Source organism: Lupinus angustifolius, chromosome LG01, assembly GCF_001865875.1.
Source record: "Lupinus angustifolius cultivar Tanjil chromosome LG01, LupAngTanjil_v1.0, whole genome shotgun sequence".
NCBI lineage: Eukaryota > Viridiplantae > Streptophyta > Magnoliopsida > Fabales > Fabaceae > Lupinus > Lupinus angustifolius.
Window position 1 is genome coordinate 21,990,011 of NC_032009.1, and position 22,562 is coordinate 22,012,572.

Sequence of the window (22,562 nt, forward strand, 5' to 3'; positions counted from 1 at the left end):
AGACAATAATGATTATAATCATACCGCTAGAGAAAAAAACAACCCATTCTGAGAAAGAGACATACGTGTAGTTCACTTAATCCTGATTTTATTAACGTAATAAGTGGGATTTGGTTTGGACTTGTGTGTCAAATCTATTCTTTGAGCATTTGTTTATTTGGCTTTTAATCTTATTCATAGTGACAACTACTGAGATAGAATAATTTCAGTGGGATTAGTAACAAATAACAATTAAACAAAGATTAAGGGGGAATATGGATCCTACACAGAAAATAAAGATGTGTTTGAAGATTAAGGGGGAATATAGATTAAGATGATTTATCTCCTTACCTCTCTTCTCAAGGGTTTCAATAATTCAAATGTTAAGATAGTAATATATTGGATACCGATATGTTAAAGTTAGTGATCATTTGATTCGGACATCCTTTACTCTATAAGCTTACTTTTTAAGTCGAGTTAAGCCTAGTTTAACAAATTCTATTATGGTATTAAAATCTAATTCTCTCAATCGTGTGTCATCCACAAATGTTGTGTTCTCAGCATGAGTACAATGTATCAAAATATTCTCACATCATATACCTTAGATATTTTTCACACTATAAAATATTTTTTTGGATGAGTTATGTTTAGTTCACGTAATTCTATTATGATATTAAAATCTAACCCGTTTTCGTGGTGTCATCTACAATATTCTAGTCTTCGGTGTATGGAAAATGTGTTAAAGATAGTCACACGTCAGATACTTTAGTCATCTCATATCCTATAAAATAACTTTTGAGGGTGAGTAAGACTTATAACATTTAGATTAATTATTAGGCATAAATATCAACAAAGTATTGGACAAAAATGAATGAGAAGGGGCGAAATGTATGGTAGGCAAAGCATATACTAGTGCACGAGAAGGATTGAGGGCACTTCAGGACAAGAATATGTTGTGTCAAAGTTTGTCCCATAGTTTGTCTCAAACCAATCATATTATTTCATGTCACTTAAAAAAAATATTCATGATTTTATCAATTTTTGTTTCACTGTAATTGGTTAGGAACAGGTTTCGGGATAAGTTTCGGGACAATAGATCCCCATCCCAACCTTGTCCCACTTTTTTTAACCATGGCCATATCAATACACAAGAGGTCCTTGTCATCAACCAATATAGAGTGTGTGGCGCTCCTTGTGAAGGATCTATCATCAAACTTATGATTTTGCTTACCTTATTATGAATTGAATGCATCCAGCTAATAGAACTAATTTTCTTTATTTTTGTTCTTGACTAAGGCTGTTTCTTTATTGGGTTGAAAAAGAAGTTGTGCCTGACGTCAAGTTTTGGTGTTATGGTCTGGATTATTGTGTGCAATGATACAAGGGTTCAAAAAATTTGTTCAATTTCAAGTTTTTCTTTCTGCGTAGGAATAATGAAGGTTTAATTTCTGAATTAACATGATATGTTTTTATTAATACAAGACATAATTTATGATTTAAGACACCATGGCTAGGGGGCAAAAAATTAACACATTTTAGACAATATTTAAATTTCAAATAAAAAGTTAAAAGAAATACCTAAATTTAATGGTTGAGATCATTAGAAAGAGTGTCTATATATACACACTTTGAAGTATGAACATTTTATCATCATATATAATAGTACTTCCAAGTCACCACCACATTTAATTCTAACCATCTTCGTCCCTATCACTAAGAGGTGAGCACAAGTTGGATTAGGTTGAGTAAGACTTATTCCTTACTCGACCCTAAATATTGGTAGGGTCATTTTTTAACCCAAATTCGGTCACAGATCTAAAGCTATCTCAACCCAAAATATTGACTAAGGCAACTTTTAAACCCAAACCTAGATCTGATAAAATGTAATATATACCTATATTAGATAAAATATTTTCAATTGAAAAAATTGTGATAAAAAATAACAATATTTGTTAACATGTATATATGATGAAAAATAGAGAATAATTTTTGACTAAAGAAAAGTCATTACTCTATACACATTGAATAGAAACACATACAAACATGATAAATAATTGACCTTCGGACAGGATGGGTCGGACCATGCTCATCTCTTATTAGACTCTAAATATTGTATGAGTCTAATTTTTGAACTTGGACCCGACCTTAGACCCAATAAAATTATATGATTATTTTAGGATTATTTTGGTTGTTAAAATATACAATTTTTTAATAATTATCATATATATTTATACTATAATTTTTTAAACTTTTAATAACTTATGACAACAGCAAAAAAATTAAAGCCAACATCAATATTTAAAAATATCATGACAAACAAATAATTAAAAAGTTATTAATCTATTTGCTTAGCCAAATATATTTGTACTACAACATTAATCTTATTTTAAAAAACAACAAGAACAAACTTTCATGAATAACAAACAAGTAATTACAAGTTGCATTAGATTTTATTGGGTTAAAGTACATATAGCATCTACTTTTTATTTATTTACTATATTCTTAAACTCTAAACCTCACTTAAAAGAAATCAAATTCTTTACCATTTAGATTAACACTACTTATGTCATTGAATCAATTTAAAATCAACTCTTTTTCTAAAATTCTAGTTCATAAAGAGCCAAGTTGAATCCAGTTTAACTATACTCGTTTCCATCCCTAGTAAATAGTTAATGATTGGAAGGGACTTTCAATATAATACACAATGCTCCTATCATTAGGAGACAATCATTATTAATCTACCAAAAGAAAAAACAATAATATTAAATCTTATTCAAATTCTGATTAATTATATTCACACCCGGATTGAAATTTAACAGCATATATCCATAATCAATAACTATGATAATTTCTATGTCCATATAATTAGAAGAATGTGGGGCATATTTGTAGGCTTACGTAAAGGGAGGGCTTGATTTATAAACTTTTCCTTTATTCATTGATGTAATCCAGTTGTTAGTAAAGTTTTCTTCATTAAAAACAAATAAGAATCTATTATTGTACCTTGAAAGCTTTTCCTTTTTAAAATGTTTTTGTTTTAGTCAGCAGCTTTTTGAAAAATGAAACCAATTCCATTTTCATTCCACCAACCTCATTTATTAATGATACATACATATTCCCACTAACCTACAAAACAAGCAGCTATGATGGGAAATATTGCGTGAGCCTCGAGAATACCTTGGGCGTTCGTGTAACGGCATGCATGAGCCGTCGATTCATGATGAATATTCAATCAAACGGCTGAAACTGATTCTCTTCTCACTTTACTCAGTGTAGTAAAACACCATATACACATGACTCACCATGATGCCGTACGATTTTTAAGGTGGTCTGCACATCAATCTCACCTGAATGGGCCCCATTCTTAAACTAATGATGTCACATGATTCTGTATGTTGCATTATAGTCATAGTCATCAATTAATCCTCATCATAGTCATCAATTATAGAAAAATCTAATGATTTCAATTAGTAAATAGATCTAAATTATTATTATATATATATAATTGATGGTTAAAATTACTCTTAGAATAAGTTAATCTCCCCTCTTAAAAAATGTATCAAAACAGAAAAAGAGTTGCGGGTACCCCAACATATTTAAATGAAGATTGTAATATATACACTATCGAAATATGAATATTATACAAAATTACTATACTATACATCATTATTTTCTAAATATGAATAATGTATAACATATTATTAATGTATAAAACTCATTTGTTATTAATATATATTTGATGATGTAATAAGTGTCATAGATAAATATAAACACCCCAATATCCAAAACATTCTAATAATGGAATCCCTTTTCTGAGATTATTATTCCATGTAAATTTGTTAAATGTGAAGGAGCAATCAGGGTGTTCTTAAGCTGGAATCTCTGTGTCCTGATTGAATTTACAATTAGAATATAGGTTGATGTCTATCCTCTTTTTTCCTTTTTTCAATTTTGATTCCACGGGCCCTCACTTTCAATAGAGTGATGTTTGTGTAACTTTTGTTAGGGTCTGATACCTTTGTTTAATTAAAAAAATAACATTACCAATAATGTATTATTTTAGTCAAATGTGCCTCATAAAATCTTCAACAATATATGCAATATCTCTTCAGGTAAAGATTTATACACATTTGATAAATCATCAATCATTCATTTATATTACTATTTTTGAAAAGTCAATACTTAAAAAACATAAATAGTGGATAATATAATGACGCTATATAAAATTCATATATTGTTGGTATATATTTTTTCTCATAAACAAAAATTAGCATAATCCTAAAAAGACACGCTTATACATTACATTACCTTACATTTATATATATTTTTATGTCAAATATTTGTTTTTACTGCTTAATCACATTCTAATCTAAATGTAAAATGATGCAACTCTGTCTTTTAACTACGGAACATAGATAGATTGTGTGTCAAACATTATCCAAAAATTTTACTAACACTTATTCCTGTTTTGCTTTCTGTTTATTTTTCGCCAATTGTCCTCTCCCCGCTCTGATATGATAGTGACATGAACATTATGCCCCTCAGTGCGCATTACTCCTATACTCTGCTGTCGTAACGGAGAATCCAAAATAATTCATTTTCTCCAAAAATTAAATATAGCATTGTTATTGGCACCATTGCATTATAGTGCTAGATAATGTTTTCCGTGATAACTTTTGATTAACAAGACATTGAAATAGTAGTTTAACGTCAAGGTTAAAGATTCGATTTCTGTGAGCGATATTTACTGGGAGTGATAATCACAAACTTCAAAATATGATTAATTTCTTACTAAAAAAGTGAGAGAATATCATTGATAGTACCAAAAAAATATTGTGTACTTTCATATAAATAAAACCTGTCAAAAAAAAGTATTTATGAGAGTTATGTAGAAATGATAATTTTTGTATATTGAATTTGACAAGGAAAATAAGCTCGTGTCTTTCTTTTACTAGTTAGCAATATATTAATTTGAGTTTGATGAACCGACTAAATATAAATTTATTTCTCTTCATTAGTATTTATTAGAGCAAAATTTACTCAATGTATCAGTTATCATTAGTCTAATAGTAATTCATTATTAAAGTTTCAACTTAAATATATTGTTTTAAATCATTCATACACTAAAGTTATAATTTTATATTTTTTCATACACTTAAGTTGTGAAATCTTGATGCATAAGATTATAAAATTCTTGTTAATTATAGAAGTTCAAAAAGAAGAGTGTAATATTATGCCATGTAAAGATTTATACCTAACCATCATATTATTTAATGTTTATTTGAAATATTATTTTTGAAGATTCAATGATGATTAAATATGAATAGTTAATAATGTATATATCTTTTTCTCAAAAAAACCAATAAAATAATAAATAAAGATTACATGTTCCAAAAAATTATGTTTCCATATCTCTAGTCAGTCAAATTTTAGCAAATAATATAAAAATGTTATATATGTTTTTATAAATTTTTCATTTTAAATGAACAATTACTTATTAACTAGATATGAAACAATTATGACATGTGACCTATACCCAAAATAATAGTGAAATTTTAGAACAATGATCATTTGTCTATAATTTTTATATTTTCATATCCCAAATAAATCAAATTTCACAAAATAATATTAAAATATTATTTTTATTTTTATAATTTTATTTTTAAATGAATGAAGTTTTCTTGAATCATGGTTCAAACTTGAAGAAGGACATTATCCTCATCCAAAATTTTACCCATGCTATGGCACTACTTAATGTGAAATGACGACATAAATCACCTCTTTCTCTCCCTATATTCCTTGTAAAGTAATAATAATCCTAATCAAAATCACTTTCCTAACTCTCTATAAATACATTTCCCACAATTTCACTCATTTCTCAACCCAATCAATCCTTCACTTCCTTCTTCCTACTCCTTCAACTACTTCCCCTGTTTTTCTCTATCTCTTTCACAATAACAACAACAACAATGGCTAGTGCATATTTCAGAAAACCCATGCACGAAGCAGAAAGAGCACCTGTGTCATCTCATCAACCACAATCTCCATGGCATTCCCCTGTTCCATACTTGTTCGGTGGCTTAGCTGCAATGATGGGTCTCATAGCTTTCGCTCTTCTCATTCTCGCATGCTCTTACTGGAAGCTCTCTACCTACCTCGAAGATAGTGGCCATGGAGAACGTGACCTTGAAGCTGGAGACCCCAAAAACGATGATAACAATAACAAACCTCAAAAACCATACGAGGAGAAGATCTTAGTAATTATGGCAGGACAACATAAACCAACATTCTTAGCTACACATGTGTCTTCAAGCACTAGCAGGTTCTCTTCTCTCGGCGACAACACCACCACCACTTGTACCTGCGATCAGAACGAAGAGAAATCGGAGGCGGTGGTGAAACGGAGTAGCGGCGGCGATAATCCGGTGTTGCAGAGCGAAAACAGAGAAACCTCGCTAGATCAGAACTGTTAAGATAGACACAAGTTCGGGTTTTTGGGTTTTTGTTTTGTAGTTGGGGATAGATGGTTTCATGAAAAAGCAAGGATCGTAGTAAAACAGCTTTTTGGATTCTTGTTTTAAGTGATTGTGTGTATGTGGAAGCTAGCTTAGCTTGCATGTTCAAAGGATTGGATATCAATAGATTCATCCAAACCCTTTTTCCTCTCTTATTTTTCCCTTTCTTTTTTAGAGTTCATTACTTCGGGAATGTAAATTTGGATGAGTTGGAAAATGAAATGGAAGCTTATCTGTTATGTCAAATTTGGTTGTGTTTTCGTTTTCATCAACCATGACATAAGATTTTGTATATGTAGTGGAGAACAGAGAGTTTTATCCTATGGTTTGAATATTCGGTTAAGATAGGACATATTTACTAGTTAATCCGATTCATTAGTAATTTTTTTACTAATTGGTTCATTAGATTTTGTTGGTTTGCATAAGGGTTTTCCAAATCGCTATAAGGACTTTGAAAGTAAAGTATTTTTAACAATAAAGTGAGTCAATTATCTTATCTGTCAAATAAATTTTTGTTTTTGAAATACCGTGGAGTGAAAGAGAGGGAGAGAGAAAAATGTGAAAAAGTATAGATATGGATGAAAATATAATTATGGGATTGCAAGACGTGGTGAGATAGCATTGTAGTGTGGTATGAAGGAGAATACGTGTAATGCGGTACAAGCAATGAAAATTAAGAATTGTTATTGTTATATGTGTCTAATGTCTGATGCGGCGAGAAGAAATCGTGAAAGTGAAGGTGCAATGCACTACCAGCACTGTTCCCGACTTTCCGCTTCCTCTTGTCGTAGCACTCGTGGTGCTATGTGATACCTATCCATTTCCATCAATACACAACAAATAATATCAAAATATTGATTTTTATTTTTAGAATTTTTATTTTTTAATGACATAAGATTTTGAAATTAAGTAGAATTATAAAGTGAGATATGAATAAAGAAATATATCATATCCAATTTGAATAAAAAATTCAGTTAGGGAAGTATGCTACACCATATATATTATATTAGAACTATGTGAAATTTAAATATAAAAGAACATATCTAGTTGTTGGATTAAACAATTAGATTTCTCTATAATTGATAATTATGATGAAGAGTAAAACTTACTCTTGAAGTAGATGTTCCTTTTTTGATATTAATAAAAAAAGACTAATAAATGCTCAATACGCTATAGATGCGTGTTAGTTTACATTCCCAAATCCACTAAGTTTAATTATTAAAGTTTGAGAACATCTATAATAGAGACATAAATTTCAAATATTTGTAGTAGTACTTTCATAAAAAGAATATAGTCCTTTAAAAAACTAAAAAACAAATAGTGTACCACCAAAACACCATGAAGATATTAAGGAGCCTGTTACAAATAATAAAGCGTTATAGGCGAGCCTGAGCAATCAAATACTTGTTCCGAATTGTATGAAGGGTAATTTTTAATGGGAGGAAATTGACTTACTTTAATATTAAGTTTTTTAAATTATATTTTAACAATCAATTTTACGAAAAATTACTAATTTAAATCTATTTATTAATTCAAAATATTGAATTTCTTTATAACTAATAGATAAAATATGGAATAAGTTTTTTTTAAACTTACTCTTCATCTCATTCTCTTTCATTTGGGCCTGCTTAAACTTTGGTGCCTCTGTTTTTCTTGGGACACTTCTTTTCTTATTTTCTCTCTCATTTTCTAAGATATATAAAAAAATAAGAAACTTAAAAATTTAACTTAATTAAAAATATATATTATAATAACATAAATTAATATTTTTATTTTATTTTATGTAATTTAATTAACTATATACATAGAGATATAATTACCTTTAGACAAAAGATCTTTATCTCCTTGGATGATCCTATCACTTAGTGAATTTTTTTATTTAATTTTTAGGTAGAGATAGAGAGGAAAGCAAGTCATAGTTTTTAATTTTTCAAAAAATACGAACTTTACATTTATTTATTTTTAAAATAAAGATGAGATAAAAAGTTGCTGACAAGTATCCACCATAAAATGAAGTAAGTGGTCAATAATAAAATGGGACACTGATTAAGAAATAAAAATTAAATTCAAAGATAGGAATCAAAAGTTACTATTGACTCATGCAATCAACTCACTTTTTATGAATAGTGATATGGAACCAATGAATGGTTTCAACTGTTCCATATTTTATGTTACATTGTATCTTAATCCAATGAAAAGTTATTAACAAAATTAAAAAATTAAAAAATATTATTTTTATATTATTTGGTGGAATATGATTTGCTTGAAACATGAGAACATAAAATTTTAGTAAGAAATGATCCTAGTTCTGCAAAGCCATGCAGGTTCAAATTGGGTTGTGCATTATGCTAATTTCTTATTTCCTTCTTTCTCCAATCTATAAGGTGTGATATGATCCTATCCTTAGGGAAAAGGTTACCAAGACCTTTATTTATAATTATATATACAAATAGCAATTTAAAGAAATTGGGTCAAAAGAAGCAAAATTTGTTATATTACATGAAGTAATTAATCCTACTGAAAATATCAATTAGTGGGATTAAATATGGTCCTATGCGGCTAGTTGTCTAGCTTGCATCGAGTTCAAAGATTGCATAATAATGCTCATTGTCGTTGTCATGGCTTTATTGAAATTGATGCAACGATTTTCTCTGCATTATTAAAGAAAGCCATAGATGATATCTTTAGAAAGAAAACGAAATTTAAGTTCTTTTTATAAAAAAAATGTGGATATTAATTGATCGAGAGATAGGTTAAGAAGTGACTAGTGAGTAGGACATCAATATAGTGGTACCATGAGCACTAATGCACAAAAGTTTTTTAGAATATAATGTATATGAAAAGTTAGTGTAAAAATTGATATATATTCATTATATGATTAATTATTTATTTGTATTATATCATCGACCATCAATATACAAATTAGTATTTATAGTGAGTGTGACTCGAATGTTTAACTTTTTTATTTCTTCATTCCTTAAAATCATTTACTCGAATCACCTCATAATTTGTGTATAAACTTCTTTGTTATCAATAGGAAAAACTAATCTTATTAAAAATTTGAGAATTCAATTTTTAAATGTAAATTAATTTATTTTTCAATGAGATAAATGAAGTAATACATATATAGAAGACTTTTTCTAATTCAACCTAGATATTTATTTTTGTTTGGATAACAAACCTAACAGGAACATACCAACTTCCTCCCACAATTTAATGCCTCACTTAAATTTTGTTGGTAATGGTTGAGATTTCTGTGGTCATCTATTGATGGGTGAATGTGACTAGAGCAACTATAAATAGGGATCTCTCCTATATTATAAAGTGTGTTACTTCATGTGGCACTGTTTGTGATTGGGTATAAAAATGCATTTAAGTTAAAAAAATAATGATAAAATATTTTTCTGACCAATCATAAATAATAACACATAGAATAGTACATTTTTATGGGAAAGCAAATGTTCACCCCTATAAACATGCATGCGTCTGAATAGCTCAAAGCAAAATCCTATTACAGCAACCACCATGTTGGGGCAGATTGAGTGCTATTATCATGGTGTCTCATCTCCTCCTTATAACTTTTGCACCAACTTTAATTTTGTAAGTCAAAGCATGAGTACTATGTCTAATGAAACAAAAAAGACACATCAACTTTAATTTTATAAGACCGAGTGTCATACTTTACCTTGTAAAACCAAAATTCACTGCAAAAAATTAATATCTTGTTCATTGTTTACAATAAAAATGGTGGCATTAATGATTCTCTAACATTTTTGGATTGTGGAACTGTTTGGATATCCGTTCTCCTCATAGGGTTACTTGCCAATATTTGAACCTCTGATATTTGACATTGTATGAATACCCAACTTGGTTGCTTATTTTTGGTTAAACTATTTGAGAATTTTAAATGGGTTCATAAATTTACAAAAAAAAATGTAATTAGGTTTATAGACTCTACAATTATTTGTAATTTGATCCTTCTAATAAGGGACCATAATTAAATTTGTTTTTATAGTAATCCAATAGTTATATTAATCTACAAAACCACTTCTACGTCATAAGCATATAGGTTTGGCTATTTAGGAGATCAACATAATTGTTGAAGCACTAAAATGTTAAGGTTTTACAAATTGTTTTCTTTTATTGGTTGATTGGATGGAGATAGATTATTTGAATTTTCAATGTGGTTGATACCTTATCCAACAACCTAATTACAAATGATGGAAAAGTTTAGATATCCATTTACTCATTTTTAAAATTCAATATGACCTATTTAAAACTTCTCAAATAATTTAATTGGACCTAGAGATTAATTTAACCTTCATTTTATATCCACCTAAACAACACAACATAAACTAAATTGACCAACATAGATGGAAGATTAAAACTCCTACAAATATGATATCTTTTAATTGGTAACTATTATTGAATATAATGCCCACTGAGGATAATTTGTTGGTTAGGAATATACTAGTGGATCCTCTATGCCCATTTTGTTAGACAGAACAAGAATCATGTTTTCATTTATTCTTTCACTGTGATACTGCAAAGTATATTTGGAGTCATATTTTTCTGTGGCTTCAAATAGGGAATACTAATAAGAAATGGCATTATATTTCAACAAGGGTCCTTTAATAGGGTGGGTGTTCTGGATTTGATTAAAGTAAGACTTTGAGAGTGATTTGTATTAATTAGTTACTCTTTCAGATTAATATATGTTACCAATAGGTTGTCATTGTAATTTTCATGATGTAAGTAATTGAGTGTTTACCCTTGTCTTCTTTTAAATGAAATTTGGCTTATAATATTATGTGTTGTGTTTTTTATATATATTGCGATTAGGAAATGTGTCCTTCAAGTAAGTTTACCTCTCCAACCAAAATCAGGTCATTTAAGTAAAAAAATTGTCAAATTCACAGATATTTTTAGCAAGTTGACTTTTGGTAACATAACTATTAATCCTAAATAGTTATATTTAATGTGCTACAACCTAAAAAATAGTTAAATATGAAGGAACTCCGTAATATTTGTCTTTGGAATATGTGTTGTTGTAAAAATATCATGATGTACTTGACTAGGGTTGATATTTGGAATGTTTTCATTTGCTTCATCTTTATAAGACATGGGCCTGGTGTACAAATGGACCATATCAAAATAAAAGCCTCTGACATTTTTTCGCAAACCATGTGCTGAGAGAATGGAAGGCCTAGTGAGCATAGAGGACATAAATATGTATCATCTTTAATACAGATTGTAAGTACTATCTATACTTCTATACTATATAAAGCCAAAATTTGAAATAATTTTATTAATGGTGTAATTTTTATTTCCTATATTGTCCTTAACATTATTTATTTTTTACAAAAAAACTATAAAATCTTAAGCAAGTATCACCAATACATTAATTAACCACATATTTCACCTTAAATTAAACAGTATCATAAACACACAAAAAATATAATATTTAAAAATTGAATATATAGTATCACACAATATTCGTCTGCAGGCACAAAGTGCCTGTACACACTAGTAAAAATAAAGGGAAAAATATTATATTATAACATTTTGAATCTTTTATTTATAATAAAATAATATTTTTGTCATTAAAATCAAAAGGAAAAACAAAAACTCTTCATCCCAATATGGGTTCCTCGCTCAAAGGATATTATCTAATGAGTAATTAGTTGTTATATCACTAATAACACTTCAATATAGTAGAATAAGTTCAATTCCTGAAAGCAATATTTATTGGGAAAACAATCACGAATTCTTGAGTTCAATTATTTAATGAGGGGATACCCTTGAAAAAAATAGTTATTATATCAAACTATGTGAAAAGTTGAATTAGCCGGCCAAGGCCGATTTGCCGGCATTTCCAAAAGTGACATTTGGGAGAACCAAAAGGACCATCGATTTCTTTAATAAAAAAATGTTCCATTTGGACACAACCTTCTTAAGTTCCTTACCACTTCATTCCATAACATAGTGCTTATCATGGGATCTTCTATGAGTTGTTGTGGCACAGAGAAGGTCGAAGAAGTGTATGTCAAATTTCATTTTCGTTAATTCTCAATGCTATGTAACTTAATTGTTAGCATGATTGTCATTTTTATTTGGCCATAAAATATGTTGCATGTGATTTTGTAGGCCAACATCATTTGGTGCAGTTAACAATTCATGGAGAATATTCTCATACAAGGAGTTGCATGCAGCAACTAATGGATTCAGTGAGGATAATAAACTTGGTGAAGGTGGTTTTGGAACCGTCTATTGGGGAACAACCAGTGATGGTTTCGAGGTAATATCTATGCATTGTAAATGTAAAAATTTATACATAGTCAATATATCATCTCACATTAATTTATATTTTTTAAGAGTTAATGATACTTAAAAATGAATGATAAATGATACAATAACATTATACAAAATTCATACACTATCTTCATTTTTTCTCATATGATAGAAATCTTAGGCCCCATTTTTGTCCAATATGTATGATCACTAAAGTAGTGGTTTGAAAAAGTTTATTTGAGGTTACCCTATTGGCTAATTGTATAATCACTTAAGTTATACGCTCTCATATGATAAACTTTTATCAAATAAGCTTTTAAGTAATTAAGTTGTGTACTATATAGTACATGTGATGAAAAACTCAACCTCAATCTAACAAAATTAACTCTTATGACTACTTCTTAATGGTTTATAGATAGCGGTGAAGAAACTAAAAGCAATAAACTCAAAGGCGGAAATGGAATTTGCAATAGAAGTAGAAGTTCTTGGAAGAGTTAGGCACAAAAATTTACTAGGCCTTAGGGGCTATTGTGCTGGTGATGATCAAAGGCTTATAGTCTATGATTACATGCCAAATCTGAGCCTGCTTTCTCATCTCCACGGCCAATTTTCTCTTGAAGTTCAACTTGACTGGAAAAGGAGAATTAATATTGCAATTGGCTCCGCCGAAGGGATATTGTAAGCTTCCACTGTCAGTACATACATTTTGTTTCTCATGATATTTTTAACACTATGAAAATTAAAATTAAATTATAGAGGAATGATATTTTTAACACTAATTTTTCTCATACTTTTTATATCTACCTTATAACTATTAATTTTTCTAATCATTTTTCTAAATTAGATAGCCATGCATGTTTAAGTGCTAAAATTGGCAATGTTCTTTTTGCTAGTTACTTGCACAATGAGGCAACACCCCACATAATCCATAGGGACATCAAGGCAAGTAATGTGCTTCTAAATTCAGATTTTGAGCCACAAGTTGCTGATTTTGGGTTTGCAAAGCTAATCCCAGAAGGAGTTAGTCACATGACTACCCGTGTTAAGGGCACATTGGGATACTTAGCACCTGAATATGCCATGTGGGGAAAAGTCTCTGAAAGTTGTGATGTCTTTAGCTTTGGAATTCTTCTATTGGAACTTGTAACTGGAAGAAAGCCCATAGAAAAACTCCCTGGTGGAGTTAAGAGAACAATAACTCAGTGGGCTGAGCCTTTTATAACCAAAGGAAAGTTTAGGGATATGGTTGACCCAAAACTTAGGGGGAACTTTGATGAAAATCAAGTTATACAAACAATCAATGTGGCTGCACTTTGTGTGCAAAGTGAGCCAGATAAGCGACCAAATATGAAGCAAGTGGTTAACCTTCTCAAAGGGTATGAAGCTGATAGAGAAGTGACTAGGACGAGGATACATAGTATTGTTTATAATGATGAACTATTGACACAGAATGAGCCTAGTGATGATGAGGGTGATGGAATTAATAACTATGGTGTTTTAAGTGCCATTGAGGTACAAAAAATGCATGATCCTCCTTACAAGCCTAGTGATAACAAGTATATGGTCTAAACTTATGTTTTGTGAGCCTTTTTTATGTATTGGCATTTGAATCAACTTCCAAGTATGACTTCTATCTATTGGTACTTGAGTCAAGTTCCAACTCATTATCTTTCGAATTGATATTTTCTCATTTATGACAAGTGGGAGTCAATGTCCCTGTATTTATTTTGCATATTGTCACAAGAGACTTAAAGTTGCACTTTATTTATATTTACAGTTCAGAAAAGAAAACGAAGAGGAGATATGTATTTTTGACCAATCTTATATAATTTGGGATTGAGTAAGGGTGTCTTTTATGTGGGCATTAGGCCACTAGTGTTTATGTGAATTTATTAAATACAAAAAGTGGTGGATCCATAAAGTGTGGTGTGAATAATCTAGTTAGTACAAAGTAATCGTATAATATGTTGATTGTTGAATATAGTTTAAAGTGTATGATTATTTGTTGTTTGTTTAAATTACTATGCCATTAACAAAATTTTGTAGTACGTATTTTCTAATTATAAGTTCACCCAATAGTTCGATTTTCTTTTAATGAAGAAGTTACAACGGTATCTCTTTTTGCTTGAAATTAAGGCATTCTTCTTATCCTTTTCAATTTATTCTAAAAAGTGCTAGTATGATGAAATTGTTCCAAGTTTCAACTATGTGGGGTTTAAGAAAGATGAGTCATCCATGTTTGGCAATTCCCTTATCCAAACCCTTCAACCTCATATCTCCACCTTTAGATGTGGCACTAGCCATTTTGATGGAATGAAATGTGAGTGCACCTTCAAGATTTGTTTTCTACATACGTGATAATATTAAACTGTGATAGAAGTGTAGTAATGAACCAAGTAGTAGATCATGTTGGTTCCATATTTTGTAATTTATTTTAAGTATTTAGTATTACCCCACAGCATAAAACAAGTTAATTATAATAACATGCAGTGAATGGGTTAGCATGTATATTTAAGGAATTTTTACGTGAGGAATTATCCTACCAAATTCTCATAACTAAACAAAATATACTATAACACATCTTAGGAAGATATATCATTTTCATTTTTACATCCCATGGGTCATGGGCACCTGCGCCACAGAATAAATACTACTTTTCTTAATGACGTAATTACCTAACTTCATGTGCCACTATCATAATTGGAACGCTTTTGTTATCCTCCACAGTGAGGTTTAAGAATTGGAAAGTAATATATTTATTCAGCAAAAATATTAAACATATTTAATTGAGGCACCAAAGCCAGACTATATTAAACATTTGAAACTATATCACGAAATCTGGAACTGTAAGAAATCATCATGTAAATTCAAGCTCTGATTTGTCCTGGATTTTTTGCCACGCCCTAGTTTGAGATTTGCATCATTAGCCACTTATATCATTTGACACAACTATTTCATGGATAGGTTAAGCAAAAGTTACACATGTAAGCCCCCAAAGCTCTATTACACAGAGAGACGAGAAGATGAAATTTTCTTGAGAAGCTCCTATTATATCAAGGGGGAGACTTAGAGACACAGAAAAGACTGAAGAAATATTCAATACAAAAGAAAAAACAATTGATGACCACTCATATTTTTAATCTTTATAACACGAAAAATGGAATAAAATACATGCCTATGAGCATTCAAACTAATCATATTATGACATCATTGTCAGTGAAAAGTCACAGCAAAGTACCAACTCAACCTTCTGAATCCATCAACCGATCTAAGAATCTGATGTGTTGAAGCTGACACCTTTAACCACCTCCAGATTTGAGTGTATTGCTCAACCTACATAACAAGCTCACATATGAACATTGCGCAAGACAGCAGCCAATGCAACAAAAAAGGCATTGCAGTGTTATGTCAGCTAGAGTTGTAGCAGTGTAACTCTAAACAAACAGATAAACATAACTGTGCAAATCAGCAATGCAAATCCTCCTAAAATTTAAGCCTAGAGATTCTCCTAAAATTTAGGCCTAATCCTCCTAATACTAAGTATGTATTGGATTAAAGAGAAAGATGCAGTCATTGTCTGGAGAATTTTAAAAACATGTAATCCTTTCTGTACTTAGTATTAGGAGGATCTTTAGGATAAAATTTTAGGAGGATGTATCATTTGTCAAATGATACACCTCACTAAGTCACTACTCCATGCTAACTCAATATTCAAACTATTACCTATGTGAAAGCACACCTAGAGGGATGCACTTTCGTCTATAATAATGGAAGTAATCTATTAAAGAAGTAGCTTTGAATTCTATACTTTTGACAGAAAAAGTATATTACAGAAAAAAGAGGGAATGCAGCTATAAGAAGGAGGAAAGTATAAAAAACATAAAAAGGAAAGTATACCAAAGAGCATGAAAAATAAATCGATATAACTAACAGATATCAATGGATATAAGTAATCATAATTCACTTGAACCAGCCTCTGCTCTTATTAAACTTACCAGTCCAGGCCCTCAAAAAGTCCTTCACCTTTTATGGCGGATGTTTTAAAAATAGCCCATTGACGGCTTTTAATCTTGTGTAATTCTAGGGCCTCTGTCACTGCAGCATCATCAAGAGCACCAGGAAGGTCCTGAATGGCAGGAGAAAACACATTTAACAAATAAAAAATTAAATTATCTGAGATTACACACGTATATTGGCATGTATATAATGTATGCATATAAACTACTTAAGGAGAATGCTTACAAAGTTACAAGTGCCCTAAGGGCATTGTTTATGGTTCGAAGAAGTAGAAACTTTATATTGGAAACAGGTGTATTTAACATCCTGAAAATTTTAAAGTTATGATTTCCAAATGCAAATATTGTATTTCTTGAATCATTAAACAACGCTTGTAGAACACCTGTTAGCAAGACAGATTACTTAATTACTTTGTACAAATTGAATAACCCCCAACTTTTTACTATTTCCCCCCTCTTATACCCCTTGTGAGAATATGAAAATTCAACAAATACTGAAATATAGATATAATTCTGACCTGCTTGTTTGCATAAATGAGAACAACAGCACCTTTTAGTTCTTCTTCCTGGCAAAAAAGTTCAGAGAAAACAATTAGTATTTTTTATTAACCTGAAATCATAGTTATAGATATCATTAACTAATCTCAAAGGAGACTAGAATCAGAACAAATCAAATCTACCTTCTAAGAGTATACATCAAATTTGAAAATTAATACCATGAAATAGTAACTTTTTTGCTAGTATTACTTTCTCAAAGAGAGCAATAAGTCTTTAACAAATACATTGGTTTAGAATATTTCAAAATTGAAATTGAAAATCAGGCAACTGTGTACTTGGCATAATCTACATAAATGTTAGTTAAACGCAAATCAGGAAAAATGCACCTCAAGAATTGCATGGAACTCTTCCTTGGCTATCACAAGCCTATCAGTGTCACTTGAATCAACGACATAGATTATTGCTTGAGTGTTTGGAAAGTAACACCTCCAATATGGCCTATAGAAAGAGAACCAAAATAATCACAGAAAAGTTGGGGCAAAGCAATGAAGACTACGTATAAACTACTACTAAATTTAGTTTCCCAACCTATGGTTTGGCCGACATGATTTCAATATGCCACACAGTGGTTTAAACTGTCACTGACAAAGTTAAAATCAAAGGATAACACATTGGAGTCAAGTCAAACTACAAGAGTGAAACTGAACTTAGTCTTATTAATGAATTAATATAAGATAAATTGGTTAGGGAAGTAGATGAAATACGACCCTGTGAAAGCATAGAGAAGGACAAAGATCTAAGAGAAGAACGAGTCAAACACAGCCAATGGCTGGTTCTTCTGGGGTAACAAACCAAGGAAAAAGAAAATATTTCCTGACAATTCTTGGTTTAATAATCAAATGAAGGATCTGCAATACAAAGATATAGGTTTGCTTTTATAGTACAAGCTAAGACCTATTAGACACCATGATATAGAAGTTTGCCTTAATAGTCCAGGCTAAGACCTATTAGACTTCATGGTCCTCAAGCTTAGGAGCTCCAAACTACAATTATTGAACAACTAGCTGGGGGAAAAGAAAGTAAAAAGAAAACAATTACCAAACTGCAATTTTGACTATTACAGTCTTACACCCTTACTACTAACCCAAATTAGGTGTCAATAGACAATATAAACAAGATACTTAAACACTTATTGACATAAATCTGATCCCAAATACATCCCATAAAAAAAGCCACGGAAATTAACCAAATATCCTTAAATTATAAAGTAAACCCCTCTTCATTTTGGGAAGATGCAAATTAGTGCAACATGGTAATACACATTAAAACTCAAAAGTAAATCTCCACTGCCCCTTAACAGCAAAGAATGAAAAAAGATTACCCATCTTCCATCAGTCAAAAGAAGCAATAATAAAACGAAATGGATTACCTGATGCTTGTTTGCCCACCTGTATAAACAAAGGTTTGCGATCAGAAATAGTGATTGAAATAGGTTCTCCTATATTATAACACATCAAGTCTCTATACATTCACATGATTCTAAATAATTAAATAAATTATGTTAAAAATACTGAAGTCTAAAATTTTGTGGGTAAAAGTGTTTTTTTTCTTATACAAACAAAGTAGGAATGTGGAAACAGCATGAACATGAAGCGGGCCAAAACCAAGGAATTCCCTAAGTTTTCAACATGTTTTCCTTTTGCATGGTTAAAATTCAAAAATATCAGTAGAAAAGGATACCTAGGTCCAGAAGTGGACAATATTATGTCATCTCATTTTGTTATTTACACTACTTATGGGTACCTAGCATTGAAACTAGCAGAGTTCATGTTTAAAACAGTAGAAAATGGCCCATGAGATTTTCAGTCAGAAAGCATAAAATTTAAATAAAAAAATGTGAGATCAAACTCTGATTTGTTCAACATGCATAGGTCAATGTACTAATTTTAAATCACGCCATCTCTTTTGTTGATTCCAAATCTGTTTAGTAATACCAAGTGCAATGGAAGCATATCTGATATGCCATAACATGTAAATAAAATATCTGCATGAATCAAAGTAACTAATGTCATTACCTAAATCCCAGACTTGAAATTTAATGTTGTTATATTGCACTGTTTCAACATTAAACCCGATTGCTGCATCAAATAATCAAATATATCAGTCAGTCACCACATGAAAGGATATACAGAAGATAACAATATCATCCATGCAGAGAAAACTCTTCTAAGCACTAAGCAGCATGCATACGTGCAGTGATGCAAAACAGAAAAATAGGACAATGCATCCAAAATCTTGATAAAACTACATTATATTATAAATCTAAACGAATTGATAAAATTTAAAGAGATGGCAAAACTATATTAAATTCAAAATCAAATCGGGAGCTACTTGAATGAACTAAGACATAGTTATATGGTTCCCTAGCATAATTACTGCATACTCGAACCCGCGTGTACGGCATTCGAGTTTCAGTTTCCTATAAAAGAAGTCTTGTAATAATAATAATAATAATATAAAAAATGACTATAGAACGTGTAACATGCACCAGAACCTGTATCTAGAACCATGTAGCGATTTAAAACTTAGTAAATGTAAATGAGATCGAGTACCAACTTGGAATGGTAGAGACAACTTCACCCATCTGAAGCCGATCTGAACAAGAGTGTGAAAAATAACAGTGAAATTAATATGAAAATGAAAATGAAAAAGTAAATTGGATAAGGAAGAAACGGAGAGTAAAAGCTTACAGAGAATAGTAGTTTTGCCAGCATTGTCGAGACCGAGAACGAGGATTCGAGCTTCCTTATCACCGAAAATAGAAGAGAACAATCTCGTGAACACTAAACCCATCTTCCGATTCCGTGAAAGGAGAGGGGCACAGTGCGATTATATAATTAACACATCAATCAGTTAAAATAGAAGAAAAATTGGATCGGATCTCGAAGAATGAAATTAACGCGGTGAATTTTACTGTGAATCTGTATCTATAATAGAGGGAATAACGGTGTTGATGAATTTGGGAATCAGAGAAGGGTTCAGTTTGTGTTAAGAGAAGAGAATCGAAAATAGAACAAGATTGATGATTTCGATTCCCTCGCCCTCCGAACTTACGGTTTCAGCTTTGTGATCTACTTGGCTCGAACCTGAGAACACGTTGAACTGTAACTTTTTTTTATCTTTTTGACATTCGCGTATTTGGGTCCGAGATTGGGCCTGCACAATGGTCTTCCCCATGTAGAATATTCAAAAAGATTTCAAAGTGAAAAGATTAAAATATTCAAAAACATAATTAATTATTGAGAATGATATTTGTTCGGATCATGCACTCCAAAAGAAAGAGATTAGTTCATTCCCAATTGAGATGAAATATATAATTGATTATACAAAAAAAAAAAAGTTTAAGGTTAATAAAAAGTGAAAAGATGATTCTCCATTGGCCATTTCACACCATTCCAAATGTTCATCTCTTTTTTATTTATCATCTCCACTTCTCAAACTCTTCATCTAATTCTTTTCATAACTACTCACTTCAACTAATCAACTCATAAAAATAACTCATGTTTGCAACCATTTAGTCCATAATGTTTAATGTCACTCCTTGTTTACATAAACACTAGTATTAGCTTTTACATATCCAGTCAAACATAAGCACGTGAGCTTAATTCACTACGGAAAAATAATACTCATATGTCACATGCAAAAACATCCATATTCTTGAACTAAGGTCCTATATAAATTGATGTACATAGCTCAAAATTTAGTGCTACACACCAATTACAAAAATGAAAGCCCATTTGCTCCTCTTGTTGTTCCTTCTTGCCATCTTCACCAGCAACACTCTCCCATCAATTGGTTCCTCAACATAAAAGTCCTGACAATGAGACCATATACAATGTGTCAGAGCAACTATGCTGGGACTGCATGGAAGAATCACTAGAGTTCTTGTTCAGGCAATTGATGAGACCAAAGAAAGCAGAATGCAAGGTTGAACATTCTTTCCCTAGAGATGATTTCAGATTAGGAGAGAACATATATTGGATTGTTGTATGTGAATAGAGGTCATATCTTCTAAAATGTATGTTCTTATATCTTTAGTCAATTAATTTATTTTAAATAATATAAAAATATTATCTTGTAATTTTAGAATATTTTTTTAATTAAATGATATTTTTTCATTAGACTTAACAATAAATTGAGATAGGAATATATCCTCATATTTACACATATAATAATATTTTTATCCTTAAACTAAGTGTAAAAAAATATTTCTCACTTAGTTAATGGATAAGATCCTTACGGTAGTTGTATGTGATGATGGAGATGAGTTCATGACTTGTAATTATGACCATGTGTGTAATTATATGGAAACGAACTCCTCTCCATTAATGGAGAGGCGAGTGCTATGTAAAAGTAAAGAAAAAGTAATACACATTAACATTTATATCTTTTTTATTTAAAATGATATTACATTTTTACACTTAAAATACAAAGGAAAAAGTCATTTTTCTCACCATATTTAATTATTACAAGCTAGCTTTCTTATAGACGTATTTGTATGTTACCGTGAATTGTACCATAGCGTGGGATAATAATGGGATTGGCTTTAATCATTGTTAGTGCTTGAGAGTTGACAAAATAATTTGAAGTAACTAGAACGCAAAAGGGCATCGTTTGTCGTTTGAGGTAGTTCAGCGTGATTTGAGGCTTTGAGATGAGACTCGAGGCTGCAGTAAAATATTTATGCTCCCATGTGAAATGTGTCTGATTGTCAAATATGCCGGCTTGACTTCTCAGTATTTGCAGACTTGAGCGCATTCATCCATTTTGACAGTTTTTTCAGGTTCATTATTTGTGCACAACTGATAGATTTTAGAAAAATAGTATTTTTTTGGTTTCCCAATGATAGATGGGGCTAACTCTTCCAACGAGCATTTTTCATCTACAAGACTTGAACTCGTGTTCTTGTTTAAGGGGACTCAAGCATATACCACTTGAACCAACGTCCGTTGGTAGAAAAATAGTATATAGAGATTCATAAACTATCATCATTTTTTTATATAAAGAGTAATTTTGTATTGGAAAAAGATACATTTATTCAAATAAATCATATGGGCACAAGTTTTATAATTCTGCTGAAGTGCATAGACTTTGCTCAGATATTAAACTACAGGGGTTTAGGACTTTAGGGGGTTAAACTATGACATCAATATTCTATTTATTTATCTACGTGTTTGTTGAGCCCCATAATTTCTGTGTATAT

At 30.7% G+C, this 22,562-nt stretch overlaps 3 protein-coding genes and 1 long non-coding RNA gene across 4 annotated transcripts; 3 read left to right on the plus strand and 1 right to left on the minus strand.

The window, feature by feature from the left end:
- Nucleotides 5,858–6,837, plus strand: LOC109355355 (protein GLUTAMINE DUMPER 2-like). The gene has a single exon (XM_019598475.1). The coding sequence runs from the start codon at nt 5,949–5,951 to the stop codon at nt 6,450–6,452; it is 504 nt and encodes a 167-aa protein (XP_019454020.1). The 5' UTR covers nt 5,858–5,948; the 3' UTR covers nt 6,453–6,837.
- On the plus strand, nt 12,350–14,576 carry LOC109355363 (PTI1-like tyrosine-protein kinase At3g15890). The gene is made up of 4 exons (XM_019598486.1): nt 12,350–12,535; nt 12,642–12,792; nt 13,201–13,463; nt 13,679–14,576. Exons 1-4 carry the CDS (start codon nt 12,489–12,491, stop codon nt 14,352–14,354), a joined length of 1,137 nt encoding a protein of 378 aa, XP_019454031.1. The 5' UTR covers nt 12,350–12,488; the 3' UTR covers nt 14,355–14,576.
- LOC109355369 (ADP-ribosylation factor 1) lies at nt 15,709–20,377 on the minus strand. Its single transcript, XM_019598501.1, has 8 exons — nt 20,050–20,377; nt 19,916–19,954; nt 19,375–19,437; nt 18,729–18,747; nt 17,686–17,797; nt 17,320–17,367; nt 16,781–16,911; nt 15,709–16,118 (listed from the first exon to the last, which is right to left on the minus strand). Exons 1-8 carry the CDS (start codon nt 20,150–20,152, stop codon nt 16,085–16,087), a joined length of 549 nt encoding a protein of 182 aa, XP_019454046.1. The 5' UTR covers nt 20,153–20,377; the 3' UTR covers nt 15,709–16,084.
- LOC109355375 lies at nt 19,999–20,453 on the plus strand. Its single transcript, XR_002108656.1, has 3 exons — nt 19,999–20,010; nt 20,330–20,335; nt 20,372–20,453. It is a non-coding gene; the product is annotated as an uncharacterized LOC109355375 (long non-coding RNA).

Coding starts and splice junctions, on each gene's coding strand:
- LOC109355363 (XM_019598486.1), top strand. CDS start 12,489: ATGGGATCTTCTATGAGTTGTTGTGGCACAGAGAAGGTCGAAGAAGT. Junction 12,536..12,641: donor ACAGAGAAGGTCGAAGAAGT/GTATGTCAAATT, acceptor GTGATTTTGTAG/GCCAACATCATTTGGTGCAG. Junction 13,464..13,678: donor GGCTCCGCCGAAGGGATATT/GTAAGCTTCCAC, acceptor TCTTTTTGCTAG/TTACTTGCACAATGAGGCAA.
- LOC109355369 (XM_019598501.1), bottom strand. CDS start 20,152: ATGGGTTTAGTGTTCACGAGATTGTTCTCTTCTATTTTCGGTGATAAG. Junction 19,438..19,915: donor AGTTGTCTCTACCATTCCAA/GTTGGTACTCGA, acceptor TATTTGATGCAG/CAATCGGGTTTAATGTTGAA. Junction 17,368..17,685: donor AGTTCCATGCAATTCTTGAG/GTGCATTTTTCC, acceptor CTTTTTTGCCAG/GAAGAAGAACTAAAAGGTGC.
- LOC109355355 (XM_019598475.1), top strand. CDS start 5,949: ATGGCTAGTGCATATTTCAGAAAACCCATGCACGAAGCAGAAAGAGCA.